The sequence below is a fragment of the Giraffa tippelskirchi genome, chromosome 12, assembly GCF_054371585.1.
Source record: "Giraffa tippelskirchi isolate mGirTip1 chromosome 12, T2T-mGirTip1v1.2.pri, whole genome shotgun sequence".
In the NCBI taxonomy this organism is placed as follows: domain Eukaryota; kingdom Metazoa; phylum Chordata; class Mammalia; order Artiodactyla; family Giraffidae; genus Giraffa; species Giraffa tippelskirchi.
The window spans coordinates 145,881,654-145,897,739 of record NC_137286.1 but is presented as its reverse complement, the minus strand read 5'-3'; the positions used below and the strand labels follow the sequence as shown (position 1 = coordinate 145,897,739).

Sequence of the window (16,086 nt, the reverse complement as noted above, 5' to 3'; positions counted from 1 at the left end):
CGTATTTTCTGTCGCCTGCAGGACAGGCGCTGTCAGGCCAAGTGGTACCCTCAGTTGTGATTTCCAAGGGGAGGAGCGCACGGGGGCTGGAGGAGGGCTGTCCTCCAGGAGCATAGTTACCTAGCAACTGCTTCCGGAGAGAGAGGACAGGCAAACCCTTCAGGAGAAGGGGGTTAAAAGTAGTTTAACCGTCCGTTTATCACCAGAAGACCTTAACTCTATTTTTGTTCCTTCCCCAAATTATTCTTTAGCATCACAGAACCATTTATACCATTCAGTGACACCTGGAAAAGTGATGATCCAGTATGTCACTCTGTAGGAGAAGGCTAAGCCGTTACAAAGAAGATTTCTGGCCTTCCTTATACTACGGCGTTCTTATGAAGGAAGACAAGTGTATTCATTTTTCATCATGGGCTTCTGTCTGAAAATCCCTCTGTTGTTCAGTCACTAAGTCCTGTCTGACATTTTGCTACCCCGTGACTGCAGCACACCAGGCCTCCCTGTCCATCACCAACTTCAGGACTTTACTCAGACTCATGTCCATTGAGTCAGTGATGCTGTCCAACCATCTCATCCTCTGTCATCCCCTTCTCCCCCCACCTTCAATCTTTCCCAGCATAAGGGTCTTTTCCCTTTTCCAGTGAGTCAGTTCTTCGCATCAGGTGGTCAAAGTATTGGAGCTTCAGCTTCAGCATCAGTCCTTCCAATGTGTATTCAGGGTCATTTTGTTTCTCTGGTTTTGTGCCGCCACAAAACACCTAACTTTCTCAACACCCTTCCCTCAAAAAATTCTTAAAGGGCAGCATTGGAAAGGGTTGCAGAGTCATTTATTTCTCTCTCCTTTTCCTGACACAAGATTCCTCCTTACAGGATATTGGCAAGAGTTACCCAGATTCTGTTTGGATTCTGGGTTGTCCACTTATTTCTATTGCTGATTGTTATCCCTGTGCTAATGCATGTGCTGAGAATTACATGGAGGAAAAAATGTATGTCAGTTGCCATTAGCAACTGACAGAGTGTGATACACGTTTCCTATTATTCTTGCTATTATTGTCCGGTATTTATGATCTCTCAGTGTACATTTAACTGCAAACCACCCACTTTTCCAGGTAGGACATAGTGACAAAATCTTACCTGAATAGCATTAACCCTAAAAACAGAAGAATAGAACCAAGCATCAGGGAAAGACCTGAGTCACAGCGTGGCTAGGGCGGATACTTTGTCATCGTTTTATTGAGACCTAGGTTCAGTTTGTCCCCTTATATTACAGAAAAACCTGTTTGTTTGCTTTTTCAACATTTATTTTCCAAAATACCTATCAATGACAGAGGGTTAGATGAGATCATAGCCCTTTCACATGTCGTTAAGTTAAGCAAATGCTTATCAAGTATTCATGCTGATCACAGAGGCTGAAAGTCCAAGATCTGATGAGCGGTCCTAACTCGTGCTCCTCACCACCGCACGAGTGTAAGCCATCTGATTTAGGCTGGGTGTTTCCGGGCTTTCGGACGGAGAGACCCTTATTGCCTCTGACGTGAGACATCAATGTCAGGACCCACCGCTGTCCGCCAGGGCCCTGGAGTTCAAGCTCAAACCAGCGCATCCTCGTTGCCGGGGACTCAGCGCCACCTAGTGTCTATGGCGGGAATAGCCGGCGTCTGCAGGGCTCTTGTCCTTTTATACAAAAAAGCATCAGTTCAGTTCAGTCGCTCAGTCGTGTCCGACTCTTTGCAACCCCATGAACCGCAGCACGCCAGGCCTCCCTGTCCATCACCTGTCCAGGAGTTTACTCAGACTCATTCCCATTGAGTCGGTGATGCCATCCAACCATCTTGTCCTCTGGCATCCCCTTGTCCTCCCGCCTTCAATCTTTCCCAGCATCAGGGTCTTTTCCAATGAGGCAGTTCTTCGCATCAGGTGGCCAAAGTATTGGAGTTTCAGCTTCAACATCAGTCCTTCCAATGAATGTTCAGGACTGATTTCCTTTAGGGTGGACTGGTTGGATCTCCTTGCTGTCCAGGGGGCTCTCCAGTCTTCTCCAACACCACAGTTCAAAAAAGCATCACCTTATTACAAACAAAACAAAACATTTTTTTTTGTCCTTTTATATATAAAAAAAAATTTCCCCATGTAAAAGAAATGGCATCACCGATGCAATGGACACGAACTTGGGCAAACTCCGGGGAGCTGGTGATGGACAGGGAGGCCTGGTGTGCTGCAGTCCTTGGGGTCGCCAAGAGTCAGACACGACTGAGCGACTGCACAGCTGCAGGGCCCAGCCCCTCGCACCTGCAGTAAATAACCCCAGTGGGTCCACACGGTTGTTTCCTTTCTTGTCTATCACTGGATTTTGAAAACTTCAGGTCCTGCTCAACTTCACAGTTTTTCACTTGAGTTGGGGCTTCCCACGTGGCACTCGTGGCAAAGAACCTGCCTGACAATGCAGGAGACACAAGAGATGTGGGTTGGATCCCTGGGTCGGGAAGATCCCCGGGAGGAGGGCAGGGAAACCCACTCCAGTGTTCCTGCCTGGAGAATCCCACGGAGAGAGGAGCCTGGGGGGCTACAGCCCACGGGGCCGCAAAGAGTCGGACACGACTGCGGCGACTTAGCACGCTCACACCTGACACTCAAACGCGCCCATCACCTGTCACAGCCTCCTGAGGGCTCCCTGAACAGTGTTCCGCTGCTGCTTAGACGTCGCCTGCAGCTGGCCTCCTGGCTTTCTCCAAGTGCGCGTCTTCTTAGGAGCCGCTGGAAGCCCCAGCGTGCTTCTCCCAGGACAGCGCGTCCTCCGTTAGTCAGAACTGTTGTCATCCCACCCTATTTCTGATTCTTCTCTTTTTCAGATTGTCTACAAAGCCTGGCTGTGTTCCCAGTACTTTGAAGTCGCGCAGCTGAACTGCAGAAAGACGATCCCTTGCAAGCAATACTGTTTGGAGGTTCAGACGCGGTGTCCGTTCATACTGCCCGACAATGATGAGGTCATCTATGGGGGCCTCTCCAGCTTCATCTGCACAGGTACAGTGCTGGGCGGGGCGGGCACCCAGCCTGGGCGGCGGACCCGCGTTGGCACCTGGTGTCTGCTTGCTTGGGGGTCTCCTCCTACCCACGAAGCCCTGAAGGTTCGGCCAGGACTGTTCCATGGTTTCCTCCACAGACTCCCCCCAAAAGGACCCGAAACTGACTCGGAAATGCCACGTGATGTCTTGTCTGTCTGTGACCACCATCATTACGTTCGTAAAAGGGTAACATGGCAACATGTCAGCCAACATTAGATTTGTTCCAATTTGACTTGGAGACAGTTGGGTTCCACCTGCCCTATCTTTGTATTAACTTGAGAACAGATACGGAGATAAGGCCAGTAAGATTACCTTTCTTCTTCAAACCAGCAATAAGTTGAGGTCAGAATCCCATCACTGAATACTTGGGAATCCGTCACTTCTTTCCCCAGCCGTCAGTTGCACTTCTGTTCTTTTTATTTCTTCTCAAAAAGCAGAATAAATTCTGAAGCCGTTTTTCCCCTAGGGCCTGTGAAATTTTCTGACAAAAAAAAAAAAGGTGCTAATAAATAAGTGCTTATTTACTTAGCTTAAATAAGTATAAGTATTTAAGTACATACTTGTGAAAGTTGCTCAGTTGTGTCGAACTCTTAGCGAACCCATGGACTGTAGCCCACAAAGCTCCTCTGTCCATGGAATTCTCCAGGCAAGAATACTGGAGTGGGTTGCCATTTCCTACTCCAGGGGATCTTTCCAATTCAGGGATTGAACCTGTGTCTCCTGCATTGCAGGCAGATTCTTTACCATCTGAGCCACCAGGGAAGCCCAAGTATGTACTTAAATAAGTGTGTGTGTGTGTGTGTGTGTGTGTGTGTGTGTGTGTATACCAAGAGTATAAAGAAATGCCTATTTAAGTTACTTGTGTATATGTTAGAATCACATACTAAGGACCAGGAGCAATTTTATCTCATATTTCCCATTGATGCTATTTTCTTCTTTCATCAAATGACTCAGACTGGGCAGAACACCAATAGTGGCGTTCAATTTCTGGATATTTATAAGCAGTACACAATTTAGGCATAGAATAAGATGTAAAGGAGGAGAGGAGATTGCTTTTTAATGTAAATGTTGAGTAGACGAGTGAGCACGGTCCACTCAGCCGCCGTGATGGAACCATCAGAGTTGGCGTTCCATTTCCTCTCAAAAAGCGCTACGTGATATCCTTGTAACTGGATGGCTTGAATTGCGCCATTGAGTTTTCAAGTTTTGGTAAGTGAGAATTCACCAGATTCTTTCTGCAGCATTTATCTCCAAGCCCATCCACTAGCCGTACTGTTCTAAGTGCTGAGCTTTCAAGAGACGGTCCAGCGAGGCTCTGCCCTGAGGACCTGCCTACACACTGGGGGACAGTTATGCTGCCCAGCCTTGTGGGGAGATCGTCTGGATGGAGCTTAAGAGATGCGGGCTTTCCCTCTGTTCTGCGGTGCATCCTCTCTGAGCCGTTGTCTTCTTGGTAGTAAACTAGTGACAGCAACAGCCCCCAGGCACGTCTGGCTCAAGGATTACCGACGGGGCGAGGAGCATGAGATCCGTCACGGACGCGTCATCCGCGGGCCGCGGACATGGTGCACGAGGACTGTAAGGTGACCGGCCAGCTGTTCATGTTGCTCCACTCATTTGACGCTGAGATCACTTTTCATACAGCTGCTCTCTGCTGGGAGGAGAGAGAACGAAAGGGAGGGAGAGACAGAGAAAGATAGTAACACCTCCTTCCGTTGAATCGGAGCCAGAATTCCCCAGTCACAGGCTATTCAGCTATTTGACTTCTGTATAACATTTTCGACAAATGGTCATCAAGATAAGGTCTTCATCTCGTGATGCTGGGATCAATGATTGTAAGACTTCTGAGAGCCTTCTGGAATTCCATGTGGAGGTGGCACTCTTGTTCACGCACACACGCAGCTTTTTCCCAAGAGAAGCTCAGCAGCTTGAGCAGCTTCTCAGAGCTGACAGCAGCTCAGACCAAGGGCGGGCACCTGTCTCCGTCTCCGCCTCCTGGTCTCTGCTGTCAGTTTGAATCTAAGACCTTGGTCTCAGTGTTTATGTCTTTCCTTGCATCCCTCTAAGGCCATTAGAAAGCTTCACGTGGAATTTTATCTCTTTCTGCACAACGTGTGCAGAAAGTCTGTCTTATATTTTTTAATTACCTTTGAGTTTTTGGAAGTCAGATGTTTCATCTGCATCATCCAGGAACACAGACAGGGAGAGACAGAGTTGTCATGCCTCAGGTCCGGGGAAAATGTCACCGACTTTAGAAGCTTCCTGGGAGAATCTCATTACTGAATATTTGGGAACTCGCACCTCCTTTCCCTGCTATCAGTTCAGCTTCTGTACTTTTTCTTACTTCTCAAAAATGTATAGAATAAAATTTTGAAGGCATTTTGCCCCTAAGTTCTGGAACATATTTTGGACAAAAATGTGCTAATTTTCAGATTGATCTTTTCTAAGCTGTGGCCCAGGCCTCCTGGAAGGATTCTTCTGTGTCCGGACCACTGGCAGCCATCCTTTCCCACTTTGCATCACAGAGGCCCCTTGAGTTTTGTTGCTTTGTTGTTGTTCAGTCACTAAGTCATGTGTGACTCTTTGCGACCCCATGGCCTGCAGCTTGCCAGGCTTCCCTGTCCATCACCAGCTCCTGGAGTTTGCTCAAACTCATGTCCATGGAGTCGGTGATGCCATCCAACCATCTCATCCTCTGTTGTCCCCTTCTCCTCTTTCCCAGCATCAGGGTCTTTTCCAATGAGTTGGTTCTTCACATCAGGTGGCCAAAGTATTGGAGTTTCAGCATCAGTCCTTCCAATGAACATTCAGGACTGATTTCCTTTGGGATTGACTGATTGGATCTCCTTGCAGTCCAAGGGACTCTCAAGAGTCTTCTCCAGCACCGCAGTTCAAGAGCATCAATTCTTCAGTGCTCAGCCTTTTTTATGGTCCAGTTCTTTGTTGCTTGGCCTGAACAAGATACAGATTTCTGCTGATGAGAACCACTTGCTGCCATGTCCCTACTGACCAGGGTCCCAGACAGCAGGGCCCCCAGAACGTCTCCTTCTGGGTAGAAGGGAGCTCTCAGGGTCCACCAGGGAGACCCCACCCCGGAGCCCAGTGGCCGCTCGCATTTGTAAGGAAACTAGTGAGACTTTCGCATATAAATTCTCTTTATATGCATATATAATATATAAAGAGATTTTTGCATATATTTTGCATATAAATGTGTTCCAAACTTTGTCATGGAGAAGGAAATGGCAACCCACTCCAGTACTCTTGCCTGGAAAATCCCATGGATGAAGGAGCCTGGTGGGCTGCAGTCCATGGGGTCTCAAAGTGTCAGACACAACTGAGTGACTTCACTTTCACTTTTCACTTTCATGCATTGGAGAAGGAAATGGCAACCCACTCCAGTGTTCTTGTCTGGAGAATCCCAGGGACAGCGGGGCCTGGTGGGCTGCCATCTATGGGGTGGCACAGAGTCGGACACGACTGAAGCGACTTAGCAGCAGCAAACTTTGTCACACAATCTCTTACAGATGGACATGAAGATACAAAGAATTCACCTTTTAGGTAAATTTGGAGTGAATGCCGAGTCATCTCACCCACCTTTATGCATTTTGCATAAAGCGTCTTCTGTGCTCTGGCAGAATTAGGCTCAATCTAGTCCAGAAATGGGAGTCTTTTTCCTAGTTCTTCAGTGGGCTTCACATAACCTGAGACCCCCTTCTCCCCCCGACCCCAGGAGGCAGGCTCACAGGAGAGTTCCAGTTCTTCCTCAATGAAATGGGTGAAGGACAACAACAAATCCCAGTTTCATTCAAAGGATTTCACCAAGTAGACTGGTCTTCACCTTGCCTCCAGTAATTCCTCTTCTTTAAAAAAGATTAATAAATGGTTTTGTTTCCATTCTATAGGCTGGAAAATAGTATCATTTATCATCAAAAGTTGAAGGAATAGCATTTCCTTCAGATTCAATATAATTAATCGCATGATCTTCCTAGTAATATGGATCCAATACACCCAATTTGGAAGCTTCCAGAAGGAAAGCGATTCCCTCTAAAAGTGAAGTTCAAAAAAATACCCAGTGAGCACGTGACTGCAAAAGGTTCTCTGGCCAGATGCGGTGTAGGGAGGGTCCACTGCGTTCAAGCTGCTCCGTGGTTCAAGACGAACCAGTGGTGTGATGATGGCTTCTCCCCAGCATGAGCTGCATCCAGTCTTTCAGAGATGTGGGACTGCAGGACTCTAGTGGTCCCTCTCACACAGGCTTTTACTGAATAATATTGATGCTTAGAATTTCTGTCCTCTGTCCAAAAAAAAGTGCATCTCAGCCCTTGGGATCAGGGAGCCAGTTAGAGGGCTCGGAACAGACAAGATTCCTTTAAATTATTTTAAATATTTAAAATTCCTTTAATCGAGGAGCTATTTAAAATTTTGAAAAGTTACTAGATGCCATCTTTAATGCATCATTTCTAAAGAGGCACATTACTTACCCATGTCCTACATGGGAATGTCTTACATTCCTATTTTTTGGTCATCCTTAGCAAGCTGGTAGCTTATTTTAAAAAGCAATGAAATATCTGCGAATGTATGTCCATTCCTGTACAGTGTCTTTCACTGAGGCTGTTACTGAAGGTCAAGACCAAATGTTCTGACCACAAAGCTGGAGGACAGAAGGGCGTCCTCGGATGTTAAGTTCTGCTTCCGTCTTAGGGGAGGAAGGAAAGACTCTTTGCCTGGAGATCTCTCCTGGCTTTCCTGTTAGAGGAGAAAACTGACAGGTTGCTGAAGCAGCGTTTGAGAAATTAATCAGGGAGAAATTCCGAGGCGCTGTCAGGGTGAAGCCTGTCACTGGGTGGCAGGCGTTATTGAGTTAAAACTTGTCAGAGTGGGCTCTGTTCTCAAGCTGGGTTCACACGACCGCTCTGCTATTTTAGAAACTGTTTCTTCATCTTCAGAGTGAGGGGGTGGAGTCGTTCATGGCTTCTACGTTGTTAACCCAGCATCCTGCTAATCAGGCGGGGTTCCCCCCACACACTCCCTCGCCTTCTCCCTGAATCCCCTAGAGGAAGCCCTTGATTGCTTACCTGGGCTGGGGAACCAGCATCACCCAGAAGCAGCAGCACCGCGCGGGCTGCAGGTGCTATGGCAACAAACATGAAAATTGCCTCTTGATTGATGGATAAAAGAGACTCGACAGGATCCGCGGCTGTATTTTTCATAGATGAATTATTGAAAAGGAAAAAGAAAAAAGTAGAAGTCGATCTGCTGGGGGTTACTGACAATGGAGATAAAACATATTTGAGAAATCTGTGTAAATTCTGCATTTCATTTGTTGAGCTGTGACAAGGAGGAGGTTATGTTTCTGCCGGTCGGGAAAACACGGTGGGCTGTTGGCGCGCGGTTAGGGTGACAGGTCTGATTATGATGTGATGAGTGCTGGGCGCCCCCTGGTGGCGCAGACGTGCTCCTGCAGGGGACCTAAAGCAGACAATGGCCCGCAGGCCGGGAAATTCAATAATCCGTGGCGAGACAGTGATGGAGAAGAATTACTTGGATATGCATGTCGATCACATCAGAAAGGATTTTTTAAAAAAATGTTTCGTGTCATTCACAGCAGAGAGTTCACAACTGTGAAAAAACCTTCCCCAAATCGTGTCCTGACATGACTGCAGAACTGATCAAAGATTTTTTAGAAAGATGACATAACAGATTTTCTCATCAAAGGAGCATTTTAGTAGAATAATCTGCTACCCAGAGATCTCTTCATTTGGACACCTATGATATTTTTAATTTCCGTACTTTTTCCAGGGTGTGAATATGTTTCATGATTTGTCTAAAACTTGCTTCTGCCCCCCACCCCCCAGACCCTGGAAGAAAGAATAATGAAATACCACTTAGTTATAGCACCATGTATTGCAATAAAAAAAAATCTTTACATACATACTTAGGCCGAAAGGGAAGTGTGAAGGAAGATAGCATGATCAGGATAGTGAAAGTCCCTCAGTCGTGTCCGACTCTTTGCGACCCCATGGACTATACAGTCCATGGAATTCTCCAGGCCAGAATACTGGAGTGAGTAGCCTTTCCCTGCTCCAGGGGATCTTCTTGACTCAGGGATCCAACCCAGGTCTCCTGCATTGCAGGCGGATGCTTTACCAGCTGAGCCACAAGGGAAGCCCATGATCAGGCTAGAATAAGAAATATGAAAAGAAGTTATTTTTAAAAGCCTTGAGCAGCATGTAGTACCTTCATGTGTTTGGGACACCGTCTTGCGTGAAAACACTGCACTTTCGGATTAAATGCATATACTTAGATCTGAGTTCAGGTCCTCATACTTAAGATTGTCTTCCCCGACGTCCACCTCTGTGTGTTTCCCCAGCAGCTCAAGTTTGCCTTTAGCAAGGAGGCTAATGCCGGGAAAGACCCCTGGAGTGGAAATTAGGTTGGTGGATTCTGCCCGTGGCTAGGAATTGTGGAAAGTGTCACCCACTGGGTCTCTGTTTTCTCGTCGTTACTAAGGGCTGGCAAGGCCGGGCCTCCAGCACTCTCGCCCCTCCTGGTTGCTGAGGGCCGGATCTGAGTCAGATGGGCAGTCTGCGGCCACATCACCCCGAGCGCGCCCGATCCTGTCTGAGTCAGACGGGCAGGATGAGGGCGAGGCCCTCCGGCTGCGGACAACTCAGGGCCATCCTTCTGGGTGTTGGTGGAGGATGGCCTCTGGCTCCGGGTCCCCCTGGATGATGCTGGTTGGAGAGGAGGCAGGACTGGTGATAAACTCACCTGCCTCCAGGGGTGCTGACCGTACGCGCCCTCCCAAGCCCGCACACCTCCACAGTCTCTGGAGAAGCTCTGACATAGTCCAAGTGGCACTTCTGCGTTTTCTGTCTCTGCCTTGCCTGATCCAAGAGGAGACACAAAAGGGATTAGACCGGAAGAGTTGAGGAGCCCGTGCCTGGTGCTTTGGCGTGGCCTAGGGTAGAATCAGCACAAGCTGTGCCCAATGTGATGGCAGGGATCCGGGGCTCACTGTCCCAGGAGCCGGAGAGACGAAGCCTGCAGCCACTTCCTGGCCTGTCCCCAGGTCAGTGAGCGCCGCTGATGCATTGAGCAGAAAGCTGTCCTCTCTTTAACACGCCCTGGTGAGGACCCTAGTGACATCATCTCACAGCTGCGACCCCGTGGACCGTAACCTGCCAGCCTCCTCTGTCCCTGGGATTCTCCAGGTAAGAATACTGGATTGAGGTGCCATTTCCTTCTCCAGGGGATCTTCCCAACCCAGGGATCGAACCCAGGTCTCCTGCACTGCAGGCAAATTCTTTACCGTTGGAGCCACCAGAGAAGTCCCTGTTAACCTGCGGCCACACTGAAACTTGCTAGCCTGGGCAGGAACAGCTCATGCTCTCTGAGCTCCCGAGGATGGACGGCAGTCTTTTGTTGAAGCCAGAATGATTGAATGCTTCCCCGGAAGGACCAGAGCAGGGCACCATGGGCAGTCAGGTGGTGGGTCTGCGCCCAGGTGGACATTGAATCAAAATGTTTAGAGAGCTTCCCGAGAGCGAGGGTGAGGGTGAAATACTCACCCTTCTGCAGGTTCCCCAGAAACCTGCCCGACTGAAGAGACACAGAGGTGTCGAAGGCTGACATGTAGCAGTCAGAGCAGCAAGGCAGAGGAAGGACCTTAATTCTGGAAATTAAAGTTTATCTGCAAGGATGAAAGTGTCAGTCACTCATCCTGTCTGACTCTTTGCGACCCCATAGACTGCAGCCCGCCAGGCTCCTCTGTCCGTGGGATTCTCCAAGCAAGAATACTGGAGTGGGTTGTCATTTCCTCCTCCAGGGGATCTTCTTGACCCAATGGGTCTCCTGCATTGCATGTGGATTCTTTACCGGCTGTGCCACCAGGGAAGCCCTATAGCTTTGGGCAAAGAGGGATCGCCCAGAACAGGTGAGACCTTTTCCAGTGAAGGTGTTTGCTAACTGGGTCTGCAGTTAAACATCTCTGCAGCCAAGCCTCTGTGAAGCGTTCGTCACCACCTACTAGCTGTCCTGGGTACCAAACTGCTCTGGACATTCTGATGATCTCCCATGACTTGGTCAATCTTAGAGCATGCCTGAGTCACAGACATCATGTAGTCTGATGCCACGTCTGTGCTGGATTAAGCAGAGCTACCACCTCCTCACCCGCCCCCCGCCAACCTGTTACTGCAGAAGCTAGGATAGACCCACGTTTCCTGGCTACTAGTCCAGTGTTTGCATCACGTGAAACAGGAAGTGACCAGTCGATCGGTCTGTCCAGAAATGAGCCCAGAAGCAAAGGTCTGCTTTCTGCACTCCAGCAGGACAGGGTCCCTCTGTAGGGAGAGGGAAGATGGACACACAGCTGTGGTGTGTGCGATGCCGTCTCCAGCAGTTCAACACACATATGCTGATTTCACAACATTGTGTACCTTAAAAATGAACATCACATGTACTTCCTACATAGACCTTAAAGAAAGAACTGTCTACTTAAAGAAAGAACTGTCTGGCACTGTTCTCTGGAGGAGCCTGTGCTGAGCAGGCTAGTTTTTTTCAGTCTGACTAGTTAGCAAACGTTTTAGACTGCACACATACAGACCTACACATATATTACTATGAAGGGTAAAGACAAGGACCCAAGGCATCACCGACTCAATGGACGTGAGTTTGAGCACCATCACTGCGGGAGATGGTGAAGGACAGGGAAGCCTGGCGTGCTTCAGTCCGTGGGGTCACAAAGAGTCAGACAAGACTGAGTGACTGAACAACAAAGACCTCTAAAATGTTTACCCAAATAATTGTGACCCTACGTGAGTGTCTGGTTTGTGTTCGGTCTGTTTGAGTCCCATGAGGAAGCGATGCATTCGATGCATTTTAAAACATAAAACGAATCAATTCTTCTCAATTTTGAAATCTTGTCTCTTTGGTGGCTTGGTTTGACATTACCAGATGAGATGGCCATTTTAGTCGTAATGGCTAATGTATCAGATCATCATAGTGTTTACTCTCACATTTAATATGAAGTTTCCTTCAAATTAGTAAAAATTTAGGAGGTCAGTTCTTTTACCCATGATGTAGTTATTGTTCAAAATCATTTTTAAAATTTTCATTTGGGGGCAGAATAATTTTCATATTCTATGGCATTCTCTTCATGCTTTGGGAGATTTATGTGAACATGTATGTTGTTTATGGCTTCCCTGGTAGCTCAGCTGGTTAAGAATCCACCTGTAATGCAGGAGACACAAGTTGGATTCCTGGGTTGAGAAGATCACTGGAGAATGGATAGGCTGCTCACTCCAGGATTCTTGGGCTCCCCTGGTGGCTCAGCTGGTAAAGAATCCACCTGCAAGGCAGGAGACCTGGCTTTGATCCCTGGGTTGGGAAGATCCCCTGGAGGAGGGCATGGCAACCCTCTCCAGTACTCTTGCCTGGAGAGTCCCACGGACAGAGGAGCCTGGTGGGCTACAGTCCATGGGGTCACAGAGAGTCGGACACAATCGAGTGACTAAGCATGGCCCGGCACGTGTTCTATGGCAGTGCCCCCAAAGGTGTTTGACACAGTTTGTGCTCAGTGAACAAATAGTGAATGAATTAACTAATGGGGGACCATCTGACAGTCCCTGCTGTGAGGATGAGTGGACAAGCCTCGTTCAAGGAGGGGAGAGGCCCCAGGAAGGCAGAGGGTGTGGGGTGTACTGTGCAAGCCCACCAGGTTCCTCCCGTCTGTCTGTCTGCCAGCGATATGACGATTCCAGGAAGGGGGCTGGCAAGTAGGTGCACCTTAACAAAGCGTTCCTCCATTGGAGCCAGAAAAGAATATCGCTGTTTCCTTGAAAAGCCATTTTGTCCCTCAACGTTGACCCTGATGTCACAGGCAAAGACTCAGGTTCAGTGTTATTCAGATTCATCACACACGTTGCTCACCCACCTGGAAGACGAGGGCTTTACACCTGATCCAGACTGTGACAGCTCACTGGTGGAATTTACATTTTAAATGCCCCCCAAACTGAGTGTCCAGGTTAAATTGCCTGCTGTCCCACAATTCAAGTCCCAACCCCCTTCCCCTAGTTCCTCAGAATGCGACTTTATATGAAAATAGGGTCTTTATGGAGGCAATCAGGCATCCCTGGTGGCTCAGATAGTAAAGAATCTGCCTGCAAAGCAGGAGACCTGGGTTCGATCCCTAGGTCGGGAAGATCCCCTGAAGGAGGGCGTGGCAACTCACTCCAGTATTCTTGCCTGGAGAATCCCATGGATGGAGGAGCCTGGTGGGCTATAGTCCATGGGGTCGCAAAGCATCAGACATGACTGTGACTAACACACACACACACACACACACACACACACCCTCGGAGGTAATCAGGTTAAAAGGAGATCATCAGAACGGGCTCTAACCCATTGCTGACCAGCGAGCATGTTAACTTGCTTGCACTGCCGTAACGCGATGCCACAGACAGGGGGGTTTAACCAACAGAAGGGTGTCACCCCTCAGTCCCGGAGGCCAGGCGTCCGAGGTCAAGGTGCTGGCGGCTCCGTTTCTCCAGAGACCTCTCTCCTCGGGCCTTCGCACGCTCTTCCCTGTGTGTGCACCCAGGGGCTTCCTGCGTGTCCATTTCCTCTTTTCATAGGAGCCACCTTGGACTTGGGCCCACTCCAAAGAGCTCCTTCCAGCGGAATCATTGCTTTCAAGGTCCTGTCTCTACATATGGTCACATTCGGAGGAGCTGAAATTTAGGGCTCTAACCCCTCAACTCACCTCACAACAGCGTCCTTGTCCAACAGGGCCATTCGGACCCACGGCATACTGGAAGGAACGCAGTGTGGACAGACTCAGGGAAGACCACCACCTGCGCCCCAGCCAACCGCCTGGTCTCGGCTACCCGCCTCCAAAACCGTGAGGCCGCAAGTCCTAACGTTTAAGCCGCCCAGCGCCTGGTCCTGGCGGCTCAGCGCGACGCCTGGCGGTCTGGGACTAGAACAAATACATTCAGTATTGTTTGTTCAAGAACAGAGTAAGGCCTCACCTTTCTATGGAGACAGATTCTGTGCACTTCAGAAGTTCTGGGGGATTAGAGGAGAAGCAGCAATAAAAAGGAATTATAAAGGCAAGGAGAGAACTCAGCCAAGAGGATTTGGAGGCTAATAATTATGCAGAGAGAGTAATGATGAAGAAGAAAGAGTATTAACCAATACGGCTCGGTTTTAATTATACAAGTAAATTATTTTCATCGATTTCATGAGTCTCCCTTTGAAGGAATTTAAAACCACATTCAGTTTGCAAAGCTGTTGTGTATGCTGTGTCCACGGTTTTCAAGGCTTCCTAATCAGAAGATTTTAAACCTGAATCTGCAAACTTTTCATCTCAGGAAACTACAGTTAGTGACTTTTTAGTTTGGAAAATCTAATCGCTCTACTTTCTACTAGGCATTGCTGCCGACCTCAAACTGCTCCAAAAAAGAAATCCTGATGCAAAGAAGGCAAAATCTAGGTAAATTAACATTCTATCTCTAGATAAACTGTCTTCCTTTTGGAAATATGTTTGTTCCCATCATTTCCAGCCCACTCTTGTCCTGTCAGGGGGAAATGCAGGCACGTTTTTTTATATAACAGTTTTATGAGATTTGTGGACAGCTTTCAAATTCCCAGTCTCAACTCTTACAAAAAGAATGGCTTGTATTCCTGTTCTTTTTTGTTATTCTTTCTGCAAAGAGGGAATACTTAAAACATGTGGAGCATCAGGAAAAGCATGAAATGTATTAAAAATCATGAGCTCCATCAATTAGCACAAAAGAAGCAATCGTGAACATTTAATTAGGGAAACTCCGTATGTGGAGTCGGATGGAGGTTTAGAGCTGAAAGGACGTGAGCTGTTGATGAGCTCTTGAGAGCGGGTTTCGTGTTGGCCGTGTGGACGGTTGGGTCTGGACTGTAAGGAGGACTGAGGTCTGGACTGTTCATGGGTCCAGGGATCACCTAGAAGGGTCTGAGCGGTGAGGAAGCAGACAGAGGCTTCTCTCAGCCGTGTGCATCCAACATGACTGCTCAACAGCTGAACCGAGCAGAAAAGACCACGGAAGATCAGAGGAACGAAGTCTTCTCCCAGGTTCACACGAAAGCCATCCGTGCGAGCGCAGGCGTCTGACTCCCTGAGCAGCACAGGTCACTGTGCTCCTGTCTGCTTGCTGCTCACCAGAACTTCACTTTGTAACCGGAGCGGCCAACCTTCCCTCAACCGTGACCTTCTCATTACATGCTTGGTCTTTTTTCCTTTTTTATATCTCCTCTTAATATCTGTCTAATTCTTAATTTAATACATAATCCTGTCTTCCTCCCTCCCTCCCTCTTCCCTTTCTGTCTACCATCACTCATGCGTATTCTCCTTTTCCTGTATCTTTGTTTTCTTGTAGGAAAGACGAGGCCCAAGGAATCTGCTTTTTAGCACATTAGGCTATGCTGTATTGCCTCTGAGGGATACATACTTCAAAAACTCATTTTTACTATTCATCATATCTTCTCAGCTTAATGTTTTCCCAATTTATATATTATATATATACTATATATTATATACTTTACATATTTCTGTATATATACTTCTACATATTTCTATATATACACACTTCTATATATATATATATAATTACATATTATATATTATATATACTTCTCTATGGGCTTCCCAGGTGGCACTAATGGTAAAGAACCCACCTTCCAAGGCAGGAGATGGAAGAGACGCAGGTTCAGTCCCTGGGGCGGGAAGATCCCCTGGAAGAGGAAATGGCAACCCACTCCAGTATTCTTGCCTGGAGAATCCCATGGACAGAGGAGCCTGGTGGGCTGCAGTTTATGGGGTCACAAACAGTCGGAATACTACTGAGCATACACACACACACACACACACACACACACACACACACACACTCCTTTCTATATGTGTTTTTAAATGTAATCAACAGAAACCAGAATACATGCCTTTGTTGTTATCAAAGAACAGATACTCTATGTCTCTCACAGAAGATTC

The 16,086-nt window shown here is 47.8% G+C and overlaps 1 protein-coding gene and 1 long non-coding RNA gene across 2 annotated transcripts in view; one reads left to right on the top strand and one right to left on the bottom strand.

Annotated features, from left to right (window-relative positions):
- The window catches only part of NALF1 (NALCN channel auxiliary factor 1), a 588,087-nt gene that overhangs the window by 557,195 nt on the left and 14,806 nt on the right, over nt 1–16,086 (top strand). Inside the window, exon 3 of the mRNA XM_081551424.1 lies at nt 2,850–3,021. Coding sequence (XP_081407550.1) covers nt 2,850–3,021 — 172 coding nt within the window. The remainder of the gene's footprint in view (nt 1–2,849; nt 3,022–16,086) is intronic.
- Nucleotides 1,280–3,453, bottom strand: LOC145530318 (uncharacterized). The gene is made up of 2 exons (XR_014071655.1): nt 3,375–3,453; nt 1,280–1,674 (listed from the first exon to the last, which is right to left on the bottom strand). It is a non-coding gene; the product is annotated as an uncharacterized LOC145530318 (long non-coding RNA).